We start from the raw sequence: 1,858 nt of genomic DNA, 5'->3' as shown, positions 1-1,858 counted from the left end.
CTGCGGTGGCGGTGGGGCTGGGGATCGCCAGGGGGCCCGTGGCGGTTGGCATGGCCTGAGGCCGCGGGCAGACCCACCCCTCCGGCCCGCCGTCCTCGCCTGCGCTGCCCGCGACGCTCGCTCCAGAGATCTCTCAACTGTGCTTTCAGAAGTGCCCTTCCTGACTGCTCCGTCCCCCGGGCGGCGGCAGTACTGACGCTTGTGACAAGTGCCTTCTCACAGACTCTCCCTCGCGATTGTCAACGTCTGCCGCGGGCACCTGGCTGCTGCCCACCTGCCGGCCCCGGCCGCCCCTCCTCGTGAAAGTGCATTTCTGTACATATGTACATATTAAATGAATCACTCTGTATATTTGATTTAATAACTTAAACGTTTTGGCCTCCCTTGTTCTTCAGGTGCTGTTCCTTTGTTATGCAGAGTGGGCCGGGGGGCGGGGGGCGGGCCACGCCAGGGACCCCTACCCCGGGGCCCCTCGGGTTCCCCACGTCTGTGAACACGTGGGTGTCCATGCTGTTGACAGATGCCTTGTTGGAAATGGGGCGACAGAGGCATTTTGCCTCTGGTCTGAGCTGAGAACACGTGGAAAGAGCTTTGTCAATGGTGTCAAGTCGCTTAGCAATGAAGCGCTGTCAGGATTTCAATGAATGAGGTCAAAGTTAGACAGCCCAAGGGCAAAGCCGTGCGTGACTCCTGGCTCCGAAGGCTGGGCAAATCGGGCCTCAGCCCAGCGGCCTCGGGGCGGTGGGCCGGGCTGGCTCCGTGCCTGTCGGTGAGGCTGCTCACCGTGTCAGGGTTTATGCCAGCTCATGCTCGCGGAGCACTCGCGCCACCAGAAGGATAGCCAGCTTCCAGGCTCCTTTTCCACTGTGTTTATGTAACTCGGGACTCCGGGTTCCTGGGAGAAACCCCACCAGCGCCTTTTGTCCTGGAGTGCTCTACTCCTCGTGAGTGATTGCCCAAGCCGGCACACAGACCGCAGCCCAGACCCTGGCCCGCAGGGCGCCTCAGCCCCTGGGGCAGAGCGGTCAGGGGCCTGGGTGGCTGCAGGCTCCCCTCGGATGCCCGGACCCAGAGCACAAAGCCTGTTTGCTGGGTGTGCTCGAGCAAGACCGCTCGCCCTGCTGAGTGGATTTGAAAAGAAATGAGTGGAGTTTCTAGAAACAACAAAGTGCCACTTCCAAACAGAACTGAATGCCACTCTGACGCTGCCGAAGGAAGAAGAGGTCAGAGGAGAAGCCTCTTGTGCTGTGAAGAGGTCGGGGGAGAACGGTCCCAAAGCGCCTAGACCGGAGAGCTGGGTGGCGGGAGGCCCACGTGACTGGCGAGGCAGGGCTGGTGGTCGGAGCCTGGCAGGGTGTCCCTCGAGGTGGGCAGGCAGAGAGGAGTGGCGGCAGGGAGGGCCAGGCCCCTCCTGGCCGTCAGGACGTGGCCATGGGCAGTGCCAGTGGCCCCCCACATTCTGGGGGAACCCTGTGACCTTGAGGGGCCTGGGGGGAGCTCACAGGACGCTGCTGGCTTGGGGGAGACTGCACGCCCCTGTGTGCACATGTGTGCAGCCTGCCCACCCTCCCCGCCTGCCACCAGCCCCCTTCCCCACTCAGGCCTGGCCCGGGTGGCCCGGTGCCCAGTCGTGTAGGGACAGGCCTGTCCACATGCCTCTTCAGGCCCAGCTTACACCGCCGGCCACATGGGCACCCCCTCCCGGACGGTGAGGCTCGTTTCCGCTGCAGTGTGGCCTCCACCACTCCTGGCTGGGCTGCAAAGGGCAGCCCAGATGGCACAGCCCCTGTGCCCCAGGGTGGCCCTCGCCCTGCCGGTCCCGCCGTCTGCCTCGCCAGGCTCCTCCACCTGCCACACC

General features: G+C 64.1%; 1 protein-coding gene across 1 annotated transcript in view; it reads left to right on the top strand.

The window, feature by feature from the left end:
• Window positions 1-1,708, top strand: part of LOC104994326 (protein jagged-2-like) — a gene marked incomplete at both ends in the record, with an annotated part of 15,055 nt that extends 13,347 nt beyond the window's left edge. Inside the window, one exon of the mRNA XM_010847855.1 lies at window positions 1,665-1,708. Within this exon, the coding sequence (XP_010846157.1) occupies window positions 1,665-1,708 (44 nt within the window). The remainder of the gene's footprint in view (window positions 1-1,664) is intronic.
• Window positions 1,709-1,858: the final 150 nt, after the last annotated feature.

The sequence above is a fragment of the Bison bison genome, unplaced genomic scaffold (assembly GCF_000754665.1).
Source record: "Bison bison bison isolate TAMUID 2011002044 unplaced genomic scaffold, Bison_UMD1.0 scf7180017849819, whole genome shotgun sequence".
In the NCBI taxonomy this organism is placed as follows: Eukaryota; Metazoa; Chordata; class Mammalia; order Artiodactyla; family Bovidae; genus Bison; species Bison bison.
Note: the sequence above shows the minus strand (reverse complement) of the source record. Positions and strands in the feature narration are given on the sequence as shown.